Source organism: Strix aluco, chromosome 15 (genome assembly GCF_031877795.1).
Source record: "Strix aluco isolate bStrAlu1 chromosome 15, bStrAlu1.hap1, whole genome shotgun sequence".
Lineage (NCBI taxonomy): Eukaryota > Metazoa > Chordata > Aves > Strigiformes > Strigidae > Strix > Strix aluco.
Window position 1 is genome coordinate 5,631,248 of NC_133945.1, and position 19,100 is coordinate 5,650,347.

A 19,100-nucleotide genomic window follows, 5' to 3' on the forward strand; every position below is an offset into this window, starting at 1 on the left:
CTGCAGATGTTTACATAGTAATCTTGAAGGTGAGAGTTTTCTTACATGGGCACAGTTCTGGGTGTCCACTTACTCCAGAAGTCACCCTGTCTTAATGGCATTTCTTGAGTGGGTGTGATCCATCACCGTGGTATCTGCCATGGCCAAGACCCACGTAGGGGCCAGTTTAACTACAAAACATGAGAATGCTGTAAAGTACAGAGAGGTGACTGCTGTGCTTTCCCCTTCTGTTGGGTTCACAGAGCCCAGGTATTATGCTTCCAGTGCCAGCATTTAGATACCAAAGGGATAAATCCGAGAGCAATCCTTCCTGCAGTTCTTCAGGGGGACTGGAGCTGTTCCAGAAGTGCATTTCAAATGTGCTGCTCTGCTTTTCAGATCATTCTGAAGCTCAAAAGTTCTTTCAGAGACTTTCCATAGAAGTTACTTGTTTAATGAAACACAAAGTGCCTGGGAGAGGTGACTCAGCCTTCAGCGAAGACGTCTCTGTGATTCAGCTGCAGTCCCCAGAAGAGGGTTTCAGAGGTACCTGCAGTATTTCTCTGCCCAGGTTCCTCACCTCTCCAGCTACTCTTCTGCCCAGACAGAGTCACCTTATAAGCTTAGATTACTAAGGAATGAGTTCTCACTAAGGATTTAAGTGATTGCTAAGGATTTAAGCTCATGCCTGAGCTCAGCACAAGCTCACTTCTACTTTCCCAAGGCCGAAGGCCACATCTCCACTCTCAGGAGCAGGAGAGGCTCGAGCAGCCTGGCAGTAGGGCCTCATCTCTTGGAACGGGCACCGAGCCCACGTACGAATTTCCAGAGCTCTGCTTCGGTGTCCTCTGGATAACTTTCTTCTTAGAAAGCGCTGGCTGCTATCGTGTCTTGTTCACCGAGCTGCGGCGAGGAAGGGTCCCTGTTGCCCCCCGAGGTGGGCGGAGGAGCCTGCCCAGCCACGCAGCGCTGAAGTCTCTTCAGAGGAGAAGCCCCTCGCCTGCAGGGAGAGCCCCCGGCAGCGATGGCGTCTGCCCCAGCACGGGATAACCCCCCCAGGAGAGGCCCTGCGACTCCAGAGAGCGCTTCCGCATGAGCTCGACGCGGCAGCGGGTAGCCCGCCCGCGGGGGAGAGGCCCTACAGGTGTCCGGAGCGCGGGCAGAGCTGGGCCCGGCCTGCGGAGAAGGGCCCGGTTTGGGCGGCGGAGCCCAGCCGGGGAACGGGGCCAGCGCCACCGCCAGACCCGGCGCCGCCATTTTCGGTCGCCCCTCAGAGGCGCAGGCGGCGCCCGCCATTGGCCGCCGCCGTCACGTGACAGCCGCCCCCCCGCCTCCGGCGCCCCGGGATCCGCCGCCGAGCGCAGGTACGGGGGGGCCGGTCCCGGGACGCCCCGCGGGAGCCTCCGCCCCGCCCGGCCAGCCCCCCCCGCAGCCCTTCCCCCGGGCGGTTGGGGGTGCTGACAGGCAGCCCGGTGCTCCCCGCCGTGCGCCCCGCGGAGCGGGGAGGGGCTGGTTCCCGCGAACGGGAGCCGCTCTCTGCTCGTGGCTGTCAGGCTCGCCTGACCCTCCCCGTTCCTCTTCCCGGAGCAGGACCCCCGGGAGCCGAGCTGGAGATGATCTCCCACATGGATCAGAAGGAGGAACTGTGGTTCTCCCACCTCCACGCCTACGAAGGGAAGACTGCGCTGAGTGGCACCTGTGCAGGTGAGGGGCCGGCGCGATCTCTGTCAACCTGTCGTGAGAAAATCTGCTCTAGAATTCCCCAAATCCCACCGGAATGCGCAGGAGTGGCGGGACTGGGTTGGACCATGGTCCTTCCAGCTCTGCCTGCTGTGTATTGGAGAAGCAGAGAGGAGCAGACGAGCAGTGGTGTGTCCCTGTCTGCTTTCCCAGGCCCAAGCGACCTGTGGCTTCACAAACTGCTGAACTAGACATGTCATATCTCGATATCTTGCAGCTCTGTATTTATTTTGTTGCCTTCTGAAGCTGTGTACGGTTTAGCATCCGTGACAGCTTGCAGCAAGGAGTTCCACAGCTTATTTAGCTGTTTTAGGAGTCGCTGCCTCCTTTGGTTTGCTTTGAAGCTGCCAGTTCTAGTAGCTCACTTGATGTCAGTAGATCTTAATTTAGAACAGACGGTGCAGGATGGATCCCTACCCACCCCACTGGCCACTTGTGTTTTTATAGTTCTCTGTGATATCCCCTGTCAGCTGTACCTTTTCCCAGCAGAATGGGCAGTTGAGTCATCTCCTATACTAAAGCTGTTCTGTTCTTTGATCATGTCACACCTCTGTATCTTCCTCAGCTCTATTAGAGTTTCTCTAAAATGGGGGGATCCATCCTCCCCCTTGCACACAGTCAGGATATGGAGTTTCAGCAGCAAGGTAGAATTTTATTCTCTTATTTTTTTCCCATCAATCACTAACATTTGACTTGCTGTTTTGTCTGCCTAGGAGCTGCAGTCTTCATCCATCTGCTCTAACTCCAAGGTGCTATTCCTGAATAATACCAAAACATCCTAGGCCCATCCTGGTATAAGTGCAAGGTATAGAGGCTGTTCCCCTCTGCAGTTCTTTATGTTTATCTGCAGTGAATGTCCCCTGTCATTCCCCTGTCACCTGCTTCAGTATCATAAGGCTCCACCACATAGTCAGCCTTTGTGTCTTTAACCCTGAATAGCACAGAATCATCAGCAGATGTTTCCACCGCCCATTTCCCTCCCTTACCACCTTATGAGGGTCATTCATCCCACGGCAGCTTAGTTTATCAGTTTTGGTGAAGGACAAATGTCTTTTGGGAAAGCCTTTGGACTCTAGATCTCCCTTTTGCTAAAACTGGTGACATCTCTGAAGAACTCCAAGTGGTTTGTGAAGGGAGACATCTCTTTCCAAAGGCCATGCCAGCTCTTCCCCAGTCTGCCCTCTTTGGCCATCTGTTCATTAATTCTCTTACTCAGATTTCTGTTTGTTTGCTTGGAATGTTGGGCCCCAGATCTCCCCTCGAGTCCTTTCTCTGGCATCACATCAGTCACTTTCCAGTCCTCCGACAGTGAGGTACCACAGTGGGAGTCCAGCAGTGTTATGAGGTTGTGTGAACAGCGCTGCTGGGTTAGACCAAAGGTCTGGGTAGCTCTGAGCTCAGGGACTTGGGGCCTGGCTAGAGGTGGATGCCAGGGAAGGGGACAAGATAAGCATACACTGACACATCCCCAGCACAGTCTACTGTTGTCCAGCAGCCTGAGGCTTACTCACGATGGTGGTGTATTATTTTTAATAGTTCTCACAGGTTTCTCTTCTTGAACTCTTGAATTCAGTGCCAGAAATGATTGCTGTGTTCTCCTGCGGCTGTGAGACAGGCCAGAGCATCAGCCAAAACTCCTTCTACTGCTGACTTCTCTTGAGAAAGAGATCCAGGGGTACATTTAAGGTGATATTTAGGTTCTCTCCCAATATGTACGCTTACTTTGCTTGTCTGGAGCTTGCCTTGTAGCTATAGCACTGGCAGTCTTGGGCATATCGGAGGTCTTACTATCAACCCAAATTGGCATAGGCTGAGGAAGAACCACGTTCTTCCTATCTCTCTTGCTTATTCATTTTTGCCAGTTCAGCCTTCTGCTTCCAGTATTAATTTCTCAGCATTGTGAACTTACTCTCCTTCCACTTAAAATACCTCCACTGAGTTCCTGTCATCATGATTTTGATCAAACCCTTTACAGACTTTTCCCAGATGCCAGTGATGATACCTTGTAGCTCAGAAGTAACAAAAATGATTGTAGAAGTTGAGAGCTGGAGCCATGGCTGTAATCATTGAAATAAGAAGCTTGAAACTCCTGATCTTCTCCAAAAAGTACAGAACGCCATAGAAGACTTGATTCTTGTGTACTTTGAAGGCCTTTTCAAGTTCTGTGTAAAGAACCAAAATTCTGTGTAAGTACCAAAGCCAGTGTAGGTGAAGGATACCTCTTTGGGCACAACAGCAACAGAATAACTTCACTGGCTCCATTGTCTACTCAGTAAGTCTGACATACAGGTGAAGAGCTTCATGCTGGCCTGCCAGAAATGTCCTCTTCTTATCCTGCCTTTGGATATCACCTTTCTCTTCTCCTCCAGGCCTGGATGAAGTAGCTGCAGACAAATGGAAAAGCCTTCATGGTGAATAGCAAAGTTCCAGTTTCTGTTCCTCTCAAGGGATGACTTTAATGAAAACTATATGAGGGAAGAAGTGGCATCACTACCACACCAAACTGCCATAAAAGGTATCTCAGGAGTTCGCTGTGAAATCATACTGTGATATTTTCTTATACTGACTAGAAAGAGGAAGACTAAATAATGTACGTATATCAGTCTGGGTTGAAATTCTAGACTCTCCTTCCTTTATTGCATACTTACAGTTCAGCGGGGACTCTCCTCTTCCAAGGCATGCACTTCCTTATCGCAACTCTGCCAGACCACAGGAAGTGCCTGTGGTTTGTATATCGAACCCATGCGACTGATATGTTACCAATGTATTTCACAAGAGTTTTCAGAGAACCAGGAGGTAGCTGTTGAATCTTTAAGTAGGCAAATCTGGAGGTCTGCATGTTTGCAGCTTTAGTCCTCACCCTGTTCCATATTTTGGGTCTACGTATAGTCAACAGCAAGTCATCCTTCACCCCTGGAAGTCTGTATAAAGGGAGCATCTGAAAATATATTTCCCTAATGGATCTGTCTTAAACCTGGATGTGATGTCTCTCTTCAGAGATGCATGTTGCCATTTCTACATCCCATGTACATCCCCCTGACGTCCATTTACCCTTCCCTGACAGCAGAAGGGTGCGTGCCACACAGGTCCTGTCTTGCAATTTAGCATATAAGCCCTCTGTAGGCCTGCAAAGAGCTACATGTCCCCGCTGACAGCAAAAGGCACAGCACTGTTGGGGGTACGTGCTTTTGAACCTGCTAGGGTGCTCATCAAACCACAGTAGAGCAGTGGGCTGGAAGGAGTCGCTGCTCTGTGTAAACATCCTGGAAATCTGTGCAAGCCCCTTGTCTTGGAAGAGCTTTCAGATGACCTTGAGTCTGCGCAGCATAGCTTCATACTGGTTATGCTTTTGCAAGTCTTTAGGTGAGTAAGAGGGCAGGGATTTGTTCCTTGACTGTGTCCCAGGAGCCACCCATAACTGTTCAGCTAGCCTTACTTCCACTGACTTGCACTACCTTCATCTTCTGCGTTTATCGGATTTCCTCAGCACATAATCTGGAATCGGCCATGGCAGATCTTCCGTTCACCAACCACCTTTCACAACGGATTTGTTCTGCGCCAGTGGAAGCATAAAGTTACTATTCTTCTGCTCTAAGACTGGCATAAGCCAGGCTCCAGGCAGTCTCCATGTCTCATGCTGTAGGGCCAGGGTCTCCTTTGAGCATCTTCTCTCTCTCTGCTGTACTAGCAGCACAAAAGCAGGGAGGCTGCATCTCTTGCAACCGAAGTAATGTTCTGCTGAACAAGGAAGTTCTTGGTGGCCCTCCTCTGACTCCCGGATCAACTTTTAGTAACAGATATAATATCCCGGACGAGCAGCCATCTTTCCCATTCAAGTGCTAAACTTTTACCTCTAATATGCCAGTAGTTTCAGTAGATTCAGGTTCTGGCAAAGCACGCAGGGCTATTTCCAGGGTTTGTTCTGTGAACACTGAAAAACCCACTGTGTAGTTTGGAGGGATATATCAGAACTTTTTATATTTAAAGTCAATCCGCTGAATTTTTGGAATTTGGCCCCTTTTTATTTCCCCTGTCCAAAGTTTCCTGTCCTGCCTGTGACTTCTCGCTGGATTCTCATTTTATTGCAGCTGAAGATGGGATTGTGAGCAAGAAAGAGGAAAATGCCCACCACCAAGGCATCCCCGGGCCAGTGGAGTCCGAGGGTTTACTCTCAGGACTCTCCAAGAACAATTCCCAGAGTCCTGCACAGGACCCAGTCCTCCCACGCAGGTCAGAAAGGGTTCAGAGACCTCTGGGGAAGAGGCAAAGCCGAGCAATGCTGCGTGGAAAAAGTTTCAGGAGGCTGCCAGATATTATCCAGCAGAGAAATCCTTCTGTGGGGAGACTGATGATCTGTGGGGACTGCGGGAAGAGCTTCCGGGTGAGCTCCAACCTTGTCCAGCATCAGAGAATCCACACTGGAGAGAAACCCTTCGCCTGCGCCGAGTGCGGGGAGAGTTTCCGGCAGCGGTCGCATCTCATCCAGCACCAGAGAATCCACACAGGGGAGAGGCCCTACGAGTGCTCCGAGTGCGGAAAGAGCTTCAGCATGAGCTCAAAGCTGATCCGGCACCAGGTAACCCACACCGGGGAGAAGCCCTACAAATGTGCCGAGTGTGGGAAGAGCTTCTCTGGGAACTCACAGCTCGTCCAGCACCAGCGAGTGCACACCGGGGAGAAACCCTACGAATGCTCCGACTGCGGGAAGAGCTTCAGTGTGAGCTCAGCCCTGACGCGACACCAACGGGTCCACACCGGGGAGAAACCCTACGAATGCTCCGACTGCGGAAAGAGCTTTAGCCAGAGCTCCGAGCTCATGAAGCATCAGCGGGTCCACACTGGGGAGAAGCCGTATGAGTGCTCCGAGTGTGGGAAGAGCTTCACCGTGAGTTCAGCCCTCATCCAACACCGGCGGTTCCACATGGGTGAGCGCCCCTACGGGTGCACTGAGTGTGGGAAGAGCTTCACCGTGAGCTCCCACCTCATCCAGCACCGCCGCTTCCACACCGGGGAGCGCCCCTTTGAGTGCACCGAGTGCGGGAAGAGCTTCCTGTGGAGATCAGCCCTGCTCCGGCACCACCGGGTCCACACAGGGGAGAGGCCCTACGCCTGCGCTGACTGCGGGGACAGCTTTCGGCAGAGCGCCCACCTCATCCAGCACCGGCGCATTCACACCGGGGAGCGTCCCTACGCCTGTGCCGACTGCGGGAAGGGCTTCACCGTGAGCTCTGCGCTCCTCCGGCACCAGCAGATCCACAGGGGTGGGGAACCCTAGGAGGGGTGAGTGTGGGGAGCAGTTAGGTCTGATACCCTGTGAGCATCCCCGGGGAGCAAAGCCCAGTGTCTCTCTCCCTTCGCTCTATTGACCGCTTTGCCTGCGAAGGATGAAAGCAGTTTCTTTTCAGGAGAACGAGTCCTAAAAGAGAGAAATGTAAGGGGAGAGTCAGTGCAAGGAGATGAATTGGAAGTTTGGGAAAGAGCATGTGACGCAGCAGGGGAAGGATAGCTCTTGGGAGGGGGAGAGAAAGGTAGTTTGAAAAGGCTGGAATGTACTTGCTGGTGTATTTTACAGGAAGGTACCTTGCTGCTTCTCTGTGCACACACGTTTCAGACAATTTGTAGAGTGAACCAAATGGACCATCGTAGAGCCTGCAACGCTCTGCTAGATAAACAAAAGCTTCTGCCTTCCCTCCCTGCCGCTGCTTTGTTCAGAGGCTCTGAATTACCTTCCTCAGCGCACAGAAGCAGCCTAAAAAGCAGCCGCCAAAAGCCTGGTGCGTCTCAGCCCCCCGTGCTGCCCCCCACGGCGGCCTGCCTGGCTGTGCCGGCGGCGCTCGCAGCCCTCAGTGCCCGCCTGCTGCTGCTCGCTGCGGCAGGGTACGGTACGTGGTGCCCACCTGGGCAAGGGCCAGAGCCCCCCGGCTGTTAGCGAGGCTTGGTTGTTTCTAAAACTGCCAAATAAAACCATCGTTAAAACCCACCATTTCCACCATTTCTCCTTCACCACCGCAACCTTCCCCCGGGCCCGCCTGCGCTTGCGCGGCCTCACGCGCCCACCGCCCCCGGGGCGGGGTCTCGCGCGACGCTGGAGGTCACGATTGGCTGACGGCGAGGGCAGGTGGGGCGGGGGGAGGGCGCTTGTGTGACGTACCGGCCGCTTCTACCAATCGGCGGCGCCGGCGCGTGCTGCCTGTGGCTTCTGATTGGCCGCGCCGTCACCCTCCCCGTCAATAAATGCGGGGCGGCCGAGCCGGGCCTTTGTCTCGCGCCGCGGGGCAGAGGGCGGGCGGCGGCGGGTGAGTGCGCGCGGCGCGTCTCTATGGCAACGCGGCGGGGCCGGGGGCGGTGCGGGACCGGGGCCGCGCTGGGGGTGAGGGGCGCCCCTCTCCCGCCGCCCGGGCCGGGACCGGCCTGAGGCCCTCGGGGCTTCCGCCTGTGGGGCTTCCGCTCCGCCTGCCCCGGGCCCTCGCCGCTTCCCCGCCGGGGGAAGGAGGCTGGGCTCCCCTGGAGCCGCCGCGGGGGGCAGCGGCCCCGGCCTCCCCGCTCCCGGGGGCAGGTGGGCCTGGTACACTGCGACGGGGAGACGCTCGGCCGGGAAACCCGTCCGGGCCGTCTCAGGGCCGTGTCCGTGCGCCTTTGCCCTCCGGAGCCTGGGGGGGACCGGCCCGGGGCCTGGGAGCAGCGCCGAACCCGTGGCTCTGCCTCCTGCCCTTCCGGCCGGCCCGGCCGCCTTGCCCCGGGCCGGGGTGCTGGCTGCGGCGCCGGTAAGGCGCATCGAAGGTCGTGGAAGGATGGTTCTCGACGCCTCAAGCTGTCCGGGGTCCGCAGCACCCGTCTGCGAGATGTGTGCTCGTGACTAGCCGAGGTCTGGCGGTGTGCCGGGCCCGCAATTGTCAGGCCTCCCTAATCTCTTCCTTCTGCTCCCATGGGCCAACGTCTGCACAGCAGCTGAGGAAGTGTGCCAGAAGAGTTGCCTCACATCCCTGCAGTGATTCCTGTGCGCAGCTTCTTGCAAAGGATGCTCCAGTCTTTCAGGACCCAAGTCCTGTGCTGGGTTCTCCCAGTGACGCGGGGGGCGCCTGGCTCTTCTTGACCTAGTCGAGCTCAATGAAGAGCTTGGAGGATGAAGGCATCTCAGGCCTCTTGTTGTCCCTGCTTTTCCATTGTCGGGTGAAACAAATGTCTTATTCAAGCCTCACAGTGCCTAGCACTTGTACACAGCGCTGCATTACATACATCACCCGTAAGTGCCTGTCACTGGCCCCGCATGGGGTGTCCCAGGTGCAGCTGACTGTGTGCTGGGACAGGCAGGGCAAGCACGGGCTCTCCCCAGAGCAAAGGCTTTTTGATATATTCATGTGTGTCTGTCACACTGCGCTCTTCCTCCCCTCAGATCTAACCCTGACTGACTGACTTACCCCTTGCGCTGTTCTCCTGGCTGATGTGAGAAAACAGATTCCTGATTCAAGGGCTGCTTACCAAAGTGTAGAACTGGGCAAGATCTGTGAACTCACCAGGAGTTTCCCTCCTCGGTCAATTTGTTGTGCTGGACTGCAGCTGTGGGGGACAGAAGTAGCATTTGCGTGGGCACTGCTAGAAGTGTCTTAGAGTTGAATTATTGCCTAAATTTAGGCTGTGTCCTGGTGAAATCTTAATCCTACCTGGGATCAGGTAATGTAGTAACTTTGTGAGGCTCCATTTCCAGCAGCTGCCAGTACCAAATACCTCCGCAGAGGGAGGAGGAGAGACATGAAGCTCTCCTGGTGCAATTGCCAGGTTACTTCTATGATGATTCTTTAAGCTGCTAGGCCTGGGGTTCTGGGGTTTGTCCTTGCTGCAGTGATACTTGGGGAGGTCCAGCCACGCTCTGCTGCTTGTTAAAGCAAGGATGTAAGCTCTGCGTGTAGGGAAATACATTGAAGTTGCATGCTAGTTGAACAGCAAACATGAACTCTGTACTGCCTGGGTGTTTGTGAATTATTGAACTTCTGCCAGAGGTGGCCAGGCAAAGCCAGGACTTCCAGTCCTGCTTCCCTGCAGCAACAGTGTCTACTTCCTTCAAAAGGCATGGGATTATTGGGATTAAGTGTCTTCCTACCCTGAGAAGAATGGCTGTCCATCTTGCGTGTGAAGCTTGCTGCAGAAACGTGTGTAGGGGCAAACTAATTGCTGGCTAGATGAGATAGGGATGTTTTCTCAGAGGGTTTGAACACTGTTATTGGGAAAGAAATGTTTGGAGTGCTGAGGTGTTCTGTACCAAACCTTTCCTCCACTCTCCAGCCCTGCTATCCCAACTCTTGTAGCTCTTGGGTTCCTCCCAAGCAGGCTGCTGTCAGGGCACTGGGAAGGTATTTGTTTACCCTGAACATCAGCCAGGATCTCGATGAGCAGAGCTCCTCATAGCAAATGAAATGAGGTTCCAGCCTCTGCAGTGGAGGTAGGCAGCTGCTGGAACCTCCCTCTTGGTGTGTAGGACACTGCCTCTTTCAGAGGAACAGAATGCCCCGAGACTCCAGGGCTGTGACCAGTGACCATGTTGTGGGCTTTCTGCTGCCAGTTTTTGAATAAAAGCAATGATGTGCGGTGGTAAGAGAGATACTATGATTTTGACTTCCCTTTCTCCCAGTTCTTGTGCAGTACCCTAATGGTGAAAAATACAGGGGTTTGATTTGTGCTGACTTGTCTCTTGAATTCATGGCTCATCAGGCAGGTGTCTATACCCGAGATGGTATTGGGAAAAATCTAAACGTCCATATTTTCCTGTATGTGTACTGTCCTCACCTTGGGCTAAAGGGACTGGTGGTGTCACTGCCCTGCGTATTGCTGTAGAGATGAACGTGTCAGACTGAGCCTCTACAAAAAAAGCCATGGGAGATACAAGTCCGAGAGTGCACCGAAGTCCTTAAATGACTTTTTGTGTGCTGACCCCTTCTTCCAACAGCAGACAGTGCTACTGGAACAACAATCCACCGTTCCGATCGCTTGTGCTTCTACAAAGCTTGTAAGAAGTTTGGGTAAAGGCCTCTGAGACCCCACCAGATGTCCCTGTGTAGCACAGAGAGCAAAATTCAGTGTTGGTGAGCGCTGCTGAACACAAGTGTGCTGCAAGGCATGGGTGTGGAGGCTCTCATCAGTAAGTTAACAGATGTGTCTTGTACAGTGATGGTCTCGGGAGCCATGCTGTGTATGTTTTGCTGTTGGGAGCCTTCAGCCATTGCTGCTGTTAACTACGAGTTCCTGAGGCTTGATCTGGTGTGTTCCTTTGGGTTGCATTTAACATCAACCTTCAGGCCTCTTCCAGGGGATGGTCGGTGCTGAACTGCTCTTTGTCACTCTATTTTCACCTCCTGCTTTGTACTGGTGGCTGTTGCAGGCCTGGCAGCATGCAGAGGCAGCACACCCTACCTCCAGGACTCTGGCTTTATGAAGTATAAGATAAATTGGAACCAGTTCATCTACTTTAATTTTGGAATCTGCATGTCTTGAGAAGTGCCTGGCCTGAAGTAGGCTGAGCTGGAAGCCAGGGTGTCATCACAACTTGTGCATCTGTACAGGCAGGAGGCTGGCTGTGCTGTGAGGCAAGCAGACTGTTCCCCCCTGTGCCCGTGACAGGCTCCTGACTGAGCCCAAACAGGTTATTTTCCTCTTTGCTTTAGTTTCCCTTCGCCATGGTGGGCATTTCCCAATGTTTGAAGCTGAAGCTGTGTGATGAGTGAAGGTAGGTCCCGTTTGCTGACCTGGTGTGAGGTGCTTGCTCTTCCAGTGAGTGATCAAATAGACAATACAGCACCTGAACCTGGTTTCTTCAAATATCTGAGCCCTTGTGCTGGTCTGCTTTCTGCCCCGTCGGCATCATCCTGCCCTATATTTCTCTACCCGAGGGGCAGGGAGGCTGCGCTGTGCCCTGTCCCGTGGGGCAGGGCAGTGAGGTGTAGGGCTGTCACCCTGCATGACTTGTGCTGCTGCACTGGCCTGGCTGGCATCGTGAAGTCATGTGTTTTGGTCAGTCCTCCCCTTGTGGAAGGCTCTGTCCCAGTGAGCCCAAGGGCTGTGTGAGCACAAGGAAAACCATCACCCTGGTGATGTGTCCTCCAAACTGAGTGCTGTGCCCAAGTCAGGGGGGGTCTTGCTGTGCTGCACCCAGGGATGGGTGCTCAGACCCAGCTCCTGGCCGCATTCTGCACCAGAGTGTGGAGGGCAGCGAGAGTGGCTGTAGAACAGGGCTTAGGGACTTGGGGGTGAGGAACCAGAGGGCAGTTAGTGCTTCTTGTGAGCTGGGAGCCAGCGGCTGATGTGCTGGTGCTGACCCTGAGCTTGGCAAGCTGGCAGCTGCCTGTCAGCCCCCGCCGTGCGCTGAGCAGCGAGCCTGCGGTGCAGCCCCCGAGGGGGACTGAACTGAAGTGGGAGAGCATGAGAAAGGGCTCTCTTACAGTGAGTGCTTTCCAAAGAGCCAGCCACAGCTTAGTGCTGCCTGTAAGGTGGTGGTGCTGCTCTGCACAAAGCTGATTACAGGTCCATTTTATAAATGAGGTGGCTGGATTTCTGACTTAACAGGGGGGTTTGGCTGACCTAAGCCAGGTGTCTTGCTTCTGGGTGCATCTTGTGCATCCTGCTACCTCCGAGGAGATTTTTTTTTTTCCTTTTGCTAAAAGGGAGGAAGATCCCAGTTACTTCTGGGGTTTGAAGTAAACCCTGCTAAGCAGAAGAGGACTGTGTGACTGGTAGCAGCAACCATCTTCAGCTCCCTCTGTTCAGATAGCAGCTGCTTGGACTCTTCATGGAGCTCAGCCCAGGGAAGGCAGAGCAGTGAAATCTGCCCCTGCTTTGGAAGTTCCTCTTCATATATTCTGTTGCAGGGAAGGCTTTTGTTCCCCTGTGTGCTGCCTGACTTCAGAGCTTAGCTGGCCTAATTTACCACTGCTTTCTTCCAGGGGAGGCTCTGTGCTGCTGTGGAAACGAAGTAGGTTGTTGTTCTGGTTTTGGCTGGGATAGAGTTAATTTTCTTCCTGGTAGCTGGTACAGTGCTGTGTTTTGGATTTAGTGTGAGCATAGTGTTGATAATGCACTGATGTTTTAGTTGTTGCTAGGTAGCGCTTATCCTAAGTTAAGGATTTTTCAGTTTCCCCCACTCTGCCAGCAAGCAGGTGCACAAGAAGCTGGGAGGGAGCATGGCCAGGAGAGCTGACCCGAACTAGCCAAAGGGCTATTCCATACCATAGGACATCATGTCCAGTATATAAACTGGGGGAGTTGGCCAGAAGGGGCAGATTGCTGCTGGGGTATCGGTCAGCAGTTGGTGAGCAATTGCGTTGTGCATCACTTGTCTTGTCTTGGGCTTTATTTCTCTTTGTTCTATTCATTTTCATCATTATTATTATATTTTAGTATTTTTATTTTGGTTATTAAACAGGTTCTTAACCTGTGATTTTTGGTTCTTTTTCGATTCTCCCCATCCCTCTGAGGGTGAGGAAGGAGTGAGCAAGTGGCTGTGTGGTGCTTGGTTGTTGGCTGGGGTTAAACCACAACACTCGCTCTTTCTCTTGACTGAAGGAGGGGTGCTTCCCTTTCCAGTGACTCTGCTCAGAGTCTAACACTGGATGCAATATTTGGTAGCACCAGTGGAAAGCAGCTTGCTCACCATTTCAGTGCAGATTGCTAATGTGGAGGTCTCTGATCATCTTCAGCCAGGAGCCATCCTGAAGTGGGAAACCTAATGCAGGCTGCTCGCTGTGTTGGAGGTCTGTGTGGTTAATATTCTGTGAACTGGATGTTAGTGTTGAGGTTCACCCCAGGTAGCTGAACTGAACAAGTGAGACTCCATCCTTCAGAGTGCCTGGTGTGCAGTGGAAATGGCCAGTGGCTGCCCCTCACCGCCCTGCATGGTGGAGCAGCTCAGAGGCTCCTTGCTAGGCTGTTCAGCATTTCATACCCATCCTGTTGTGAGGGCAGCTTCCCTCTAAAACCCCTCTCTAATTTTGCCTTTCAGATTGTCTAATCTCCAGCACTGACCAGCAATGCCATCAGCTATGGAGGGCTCAGAGGGGGGAGAAGGGGAAATCTTGAGCTATGAGGAAACAGAAGATGACAATGTCAGGTGAGTCCTGTCTCACAACATGGCACAGACACAATCTTGAGCAAGGCAGGAGACCTTCCAGGTATAGGAGTGATCGTTCTCCTCATCTGAAAAGGAGTGAGGGACTCCAATAGGTGATTAATCAAATGTATGTGCAGTAAAATCTGTTTAATCAAACTGTACTGGATGGGATAGGAAGGAGCAATGTGGCTAAGGCTGACAACAAGCAGTTATTTTTTTTAGTCTCTACTATCACACTTGCATTTCAGAAATGCTTTGACCATTTGGCAGTTGTGTTTGTGCCTTCCTAGTCAAGGTGAGCCAAGGAGAGCCAGTTCTTCATGGCTTGTTGGGCAGTCTTATGTGATAGCAGCTTCTTGTTTTGAAAGATGACTCTAGAGGTGAACTCTGCTCCAGTGAGCTGCTGCTTTTGCCTTTGCAGAATACCCACTGGTTTAGGCAAGAATATTTTCTTGGAGGTTAGTTTGAAAAAAAATATTCACACACACACTCTAAAAGCCAAGGCTTCAGAAAATGGAAAGGGGGAATAGGGTGCTTCCCACAACACCTAGATAGGCTGGTTGACTTCTTTTTGACTTGATGGACTCGGTTTCATGAGAAATTAATGCTACGTGACTCTCCGGCACATGCAGGCCTTGTCTAACTTGTTGGCTGCAGTGTTCAGCCACTCGGTGGGTCTGGAGTGTTCAAAGTCTGTCTCTCTTACAGCTAACATGAACACTCTATCTGTAGCAAACCAGTCATAAAAACTGTAAGGTGCGCTTTGGCATAATTTTGAGTGAGTGTAGTTGTTAACGGTACCAAACTCCAGGTAGGTGCAGTGGCTGTAACCTAAAATCATAGATTTATTTACTTTTTTAGAAAGACAACTTGTGGAAACCTGCAAAAACAGTGTAATTCAGGATAAATAAACTTTTTCAGGGTGTTCTTGCCCTGTTTTGCTGTTCGGCTCGCATCTCCAACAGTCAATACCCAAGTTGGAAAAGCTAGGGTCCTGCCTGTGTGTGCATCTGCTCTCACCTGAGCCCTTCTCCTCCTCCAGAGTGACCACGGAGGATGTGACTGAGGCTCCTGTGCCCTTTAGCCTGCTCTGGTAGTTGCCCTTTATATGCTCAAGGCCTCCTTTTGTGATATTGTTGGAGCTCACGTGGATGAGAAGCAAAAGTCATGGTGCAGGGATTGGAGGATTCTTGGCAATTGCTTCAACATCCTGGCTCTGAGCCCCAGGGAAGCCCCAGCCCTCCCAGAATGGCCAGTCTGGTTGGCCCACGGGCACCTGCATTGGTGGAAGGAGCCTCTGGCTGCTGCCACCCTGCTGCTTCCTCCTGGTGGTGCGAGTTCCAGCCTGTGGGGCTGGCCTGAGGGATCCCACCTTGTTCCTTCTCCAAACTGGGCCTGAGGTGGTAGGGAGTGGGGAGATCCCTCCAAACACTGCAGGGACAAACTCATTACTGTGAGTGGAAGTGGGGTGAAAGGAGCTCTCCCTGTTTGCCTGCAGTCCCACCGACCTTTCAGAGCTGCTGAAGGAGGGGACTAAGGAATCCCATGACCGTGCCGAGAACACTCAGTTTGTCAAAGACTTCCTGAAAGGACGGATCAAGAAGGAGCTCTTCAAGGTGAGTGCTGCCCTGCTCCTGTGGTGGAGAAGCTCTTTGACATAGCCAGTGACTGAGGCAGAGCCCCACGGCTCTGTGTGTAGGGGATGGGGGAATCTGGACTGAAGAGTCAAAACTACGGGAGGGCACTTGCCTGGGACTCCTGCCTGATGTGTCCTACAGCTGGACTGAGGGGTGAGGAGCGTGCTGGCCCAGCATAAATTTGCTTAGGTGGGCTTCTGGCCACGCATCTGCTGGCCACTCAAGGCAAGTGCAGCTGGAGCACAGATACTGGTGGCATAAACTATTTAGGAGTGAAGTCCTGGTGGGATTACAGCACTTATTCCATCCTCTGGAGACTAGGCTGTTGTCCACAGACTTCAGGTTGGATTGCTTTCTCTTCAGTTTTGGGTCTGACCAGCACTGTCAGATCCTGCAGGTCTTGGCAGCATATCCAGTAGTCTTCTATAGCACAAGGCCATTGGTGCTAGTTGGACCTTTGGGATGAAGTCAGTCCCTGTGCCTTGCTCTCAAGGTGTCAGGAGACCCAGAGCACCCAGCTGGCAGCAGGAGACTAATTCTTCGCTTGTGCTCTGTAGGCAATGTCGTTATGGACGTAGGTAGAGAAGAGCCTCTGATCCTTCAAGTGATACATGCCTGGTCTGGGCTCGCCAGGCTGGTTTTGTGTCACGCCTGGGGGTTTCCTCCTCATTGACCCCAACTCCATGCAGGGGGGGCCTAGTCACAAGGTGTGATGTGCTGATTTAGCGAATGGCTTCTCACATCAGCTGTGCTTTGTCCATAGCGGGCCACTGTGGCACTTTACTTCACATACTCAGCTCTGGAAGAGGAAATGGATCGCAACAAGGACAACCCAGTCTTTGCTCCTCTGTATTTCCCCCTGGAGCTTCACCGGAGAGAAGCGTTGGTCAAAGACCTGAAATATTTCTATGGAGAAGGCTGGAAAGAGAAGATCCAGTGTTCAGAGGCAACTCAGCACTATGTGGACAGAATCCATCATGTGGGACAGCACGAGCCAGAGCTGCTAGTGGCTCACGCTTACACACGCTACATGGGGGACCTCTCAGGTGGCCAAGTGCTGAAGAAAGTAGCCCAGAGAGCCCTGAAGTTGCCCAGTACTGAGGAAGGGATCCAATTCTATGTGTTTGACAACGTTTCCAATGCGCAGCAGTTCAAGCAGCTCTACAGAGCGAGGATGAATGCTCTGGACTTGGACAAGAACACCAAGGAACGGATTGTGGAAGAGGCCAACCGAGCCTTCAGATTTAACATGCAGGTACTGAACCCCTTGAGGCCCTGTATGTGTAGGTGCTGCTGCTTTTGGGTCTGGACCAACTCTTAGGCCTGGGTTCATTCAGTCTGACTGGTCATCCAGGCAGTGGTTTGGGTCTGAGACCACCAGAGCCTTTCCCTCTTAGGGGGGTGGGATTCTGGTTGGAATGGTTCTTCCGCTATCTTCTTCCCATACTCCACCACCACAGCTGAGCCTTTGATTAGGGCAAAATTAAGCTGCCTTCACTACAAGATTCCCGTGGGCTGTGTGGCTCTGAAGCAGTGTGGGGAGCAGAGCTCTCGCTCTGGGACAGCCTCAAACAGTTTGAGCATATTGCACCACTCTGGTGGTGCCCCTCTCCTGTCTGACATGTTGCCCAATGGCCAAAAATGTCTGTAGCCTCTTGTTCCTTCCCATAGTATTTGCCTTTCATAAAACCTGTCTGAGCTGCCACTTGCCTCAGGAGAATGAACACAGTTTTAGCTGCTGGATGGAAGTTTTAATCTGTAGCAGGTCGGTGTGGTTTAATCTGGCCAGAAATGTGTTGAGATGTGGTTGGCTCCTCTGTCAGGCTCCTTTAGGGAAACCTCTGGCAGTGGGGCTGGAGGGGCTGCCTGCCCAGGAGCAGTGATCCCCAGGGAGGGGCTGCAGCAGGGAGCTGCTGCGTCTGTGTCACTCCTGGGGCTGCCTTGATGCTCCTGGAATGGGCTGTGCCTTCTCAGAGCCGCAGCAGGGGCCGGTGTCACGCAGGTCTGCCTGCTGGGTGCTGCAGAGTGAGTAGCACGTGGTGTCTCTGCGGGGGGAAGGAGGGAGGCAGCAGCAGCTCTTGCCTGTTCTCCAGGTCTGTTCCAGGGGTCTGGATGAAGCCTGCCTGGCTCTGCCCACTTCATGTACTTGCTGTGACTCCTTGCAGGTGTTTGATGAACTGGATGAGATTGGCAGGTCGCTGACAGAAGAAGCTCAAGACGGAGGCTTGCCAGCCCACGATGGGAAAGGAGACCTGCGCAAATGCCCTTACTATGCAGACAAACTGGGTAGGTCGTGGGCAACGGCAGAGCTGCCCCACGCGTGCGGCGTGAGACTCGCAGCGCTAACGGTGCTTTCTGTGTTCTAGCAGGCGAGGCAGGAGCTGGCTGCCCCTGTCACGCTGCCGTGGCCCTGGCAAAGCAGCCGCTGGTGCAGCTGATCCTGGCGGCCTGTGTGGCGGTGGCCGCAGGGGCTGCTGCCTGGTACAGCATGTGATGGGGAGAGCGGCGCGTGGCTCCCGGCCGTGGCAAGGGCAGAGGCGCGCGCCCCGACCTTTCTCAAGCCGTTCCCTTGGTGGTGGAGGTGAGTTGACTGCAGGGTGGAAGTAAGAAAATAAACAGGAATCCTGCAGGATTGTCAAAGACTCTCTGCACACTAATAATGCAAGCACTGTAATATAATGCCTTTAGCTGAGTAGTGTACAGACTGATCCGGTGTGAGGGGGTGAGGATTCCACTGCAGCACTGCCTACCCAGGCTGGGGCAGCTTTCAAGGTGAGGGATGTCTTGTCCTGTACTGGCAAAGGCCTCACGTGCTTGGCTTTTCATCTCCTTCCTGGGAGCAGTCGCTGGAGGGAGTTTCCTGCTCTGGCTGCAACCCAAGAACGTATCATCAGCCTTTTTGGTGAAGAGCAGTTTCCTACCCCAGAAACTGATGTTTCGGTTGTGCTGCGGTGGCTGTGCCGTGGGGCCATCGGCTCCTACTTGGTGCGGTGTCCCCAGGACCAGTCTCACTGGTGCTGGAGAAAGCGCCCTGGGGGTGGGGACAGGACCATGTGCATGGGTGGGGGTACGAGGGTGACAAATGTGTATTGTGCATCATTGGGGGTTGGTTTCTTTCTTTTCCTGAAGCCTTGACTGGAATAAAAAGTTGCAATTCTGTAGCTGGGAAAGCCAGAAACACATCACTGGGAGAATGAGTGAACTGTGCCCTGAGGTGTAGGGCTGTGTGGGGGATGCGGGAGGCTGGGGAGGACACAGAGGGGGTACAGACCCACACTGTTGCTTTCTGACTCATGCGCTCTGTGAGACCCTCCTGCCCTTAAACCCTGCTCTGCCCCAGATCCTGCCAGGAGGGGACCCACCCCCCCTGCCCAAAGGGCACAGCTGGGCTGGGCTGGCCTAGGGCTCCCCTGGGGCGAGGGGGTGTCTGCTCTGCTGGGGAGATGCTTCCCCTGAGGCAGGGGAGGAGCTCTGGGTCACGCAGTGGCCCCTCATACTCTGCTTTCTGGCACTGTGCTGGGCCTCAGAAAGGCCCTGGGCTGGGTGACATGGGCACCCCTCGGCCTTCCTCCAGCCCAGTCTTGGGGGGACTTTTCTCTTCTTCAGCTGAGGGCTGGGGCACAAGGAGAGGGTGGAGCTGGGGAAGCCCC

At 53.5% G+C, this 19,100-nt stretch overlaps 2 protein-coding genes across 7 annotated transcripts; both read left to right on the forward strand.

Moving 5' to 3' along the window:
* The first annotated feature begins 810 nt into the window (after positions 1-810).
* LOC141930407 (uncharacterized) lies at positions 811-13,788 on the forward strand. 5 transcript variants are annotated; one of them, XM_074841178.1, is made up of 3 exons: positions 811-1,343; positions 1,570-1,683; positions 5,808-7,702. In XM_074841178.1, exons 2-3 carry the CDS (start codon positions 1,593-1,595, stop codon positions 6,992-6,994), a joined length of 1,278 nt encoding a protein of 425 aa, XP_074697279.1. In that variant the 5' UTR covers positions 811-1,343; positions 1,570-1,592; the 3' UTR covers positions 6,995-7,702. The 5 variants fall into 5 exon arrangements, with proteins under 5 accessions (XP_074697279.1, XP_074697280.1, XP_074697278.1 ...); XM_074841179.1 differs by lacking the exon at positions 811-1,343 and adding an exon at positions 13,706-13,788 and having other exon boundaries at positions 1,353-1,683; positions 5,808-6,999; XM_074841181.1 differs by lacking the exon at positions 811-1,343 and adding an exon at positions 2,433-2,524 and having other exon boundaries at positions 1,598-1,683.
* HMOX2 (heme oxygenase 2) lies at positions 13,703-18,632 on the forward strand. 2 transcript variants are annotated; one of them, XM_074841182.1, is made up of 5 exons: positions 13,703-13,813; positions 15,312-15,429; positions 16,214-16,705; positions 17,616-17,736; positions 17,817-18,632. In XM_074841182.1, exons 1-5 carry the CDS (start codon positions 13,734-13,736, stop codon positions 17,942-17,944), a joined length of 939 nt encoding a protein of 312 aa, XP_074697283.1. In that variant the 5' UTR covers positions 13,703-13,733; the 3' UTR covers positions 17,945-18,632. The 2 variants fall into 2 exon arrangements, with proteins under 2 accessions (XP_074697283.1, XP_074697284.1); XM_074841183.1 differs by having other exon boundaries at positions 17,820-18,632.
* The last annotated feature ends 468 nt before the right edge of the window (positions 18,633-19,100 follow it).